At 64.4% G+C, this 629-nt stretch overlaps 1 protein-coding gene across 1 annotated transcript in view; it reads right to left on the reverse strand.

The window, feature by feature from the left end:
- The window catches only part of SNX33 (sorting nexin 33), a gene marked incomplete at its 3' end in the record, with an annotated part of 1,484 nt that extends 869 nt beyond the window's left edge, over positions 1 to 615 (reverse strand). The window contains 1 exon segment of the mRNA XM_009574337.1: positions 1 to 615. This exon segment is cut by the window's left edge and continues 152 nt beyond it. Coding sequence (XP_009572632.1) covers positions 1 to 615 — 615 coding nt within the window.
- Between the last annotated feature and the right edge of the window lie 14 nt (positions 616 to 629).

A 629-nucleotide genomic window follows, 5' to 3' on the forward strand; every position in this document is an offset into this window, starting at 1 on the left:
CTCGATGCAGTACGCCTCGGCGATCTTGGACATCAGGGGCACGTCGCCCAGGATGAAGGCTTCCACCCCCGAGCGGACGAAGCAGGAGAAGCGGTTGAGGTTCCTCCCCACCACGCTGCCCCTCTTGGAGGAGCTCATGCTGTCCTGCCTCTCCAGCGCCGGCTTGGGACGGTAACCGGCGTGCTGGTGGTGGCCGTACGCCGCCGGGTACTGCAGGCTGGGCGAAGGGTGCCCGTTGGTGCCCGGTGCGCTCCGGGGCTCCTCCACCACCGTGCAAGCATCATCCCAGTCATCCCAGTCATCATCATCGTCGTCCTCAAAACTGCCCTGGTAGGAGATGCCGGGGTTGGGGGGGGCTGTGTAGAAGGAGGAGTCGTGCCCGGGGGAGCCGGCCGGGCTGCTGGAGTAGTCCGTGTAGTTGGAGCCCGAGCGGGAGCGGAGGATTTCGACGTAGGAGGCAGGGAAGAGGCCGGTCTCCCCGCGGCTGTTTTGGCCCTGTAACCACCCGTCCAGGGAGTTCTCGCTGAAGATGACGAGCTCCTCGTTCTCCTGGATGCTGATCTCCTCTTTGTTTTCGCTCTGGAAGTTGTAAAGCGCTCTGGCTTTCAACGCCATGGCCGGTCCCGGGA

This window comes from Fulmarus glacialis, unplaced genomic scaffold (genome assembly GCF_000690835.1).
Source record: "Fulmarus glacialis isolate BGI_N327 unplaced genomic scaffold, ASM69083v1 scaffold20833, whole genome shotgun sequence".
NCBI lineage: Eukaryota > Metazoa > Chordata > Aves > Procellariiformes > Procellariidae > Fulmarus > Fulmarus glacialis.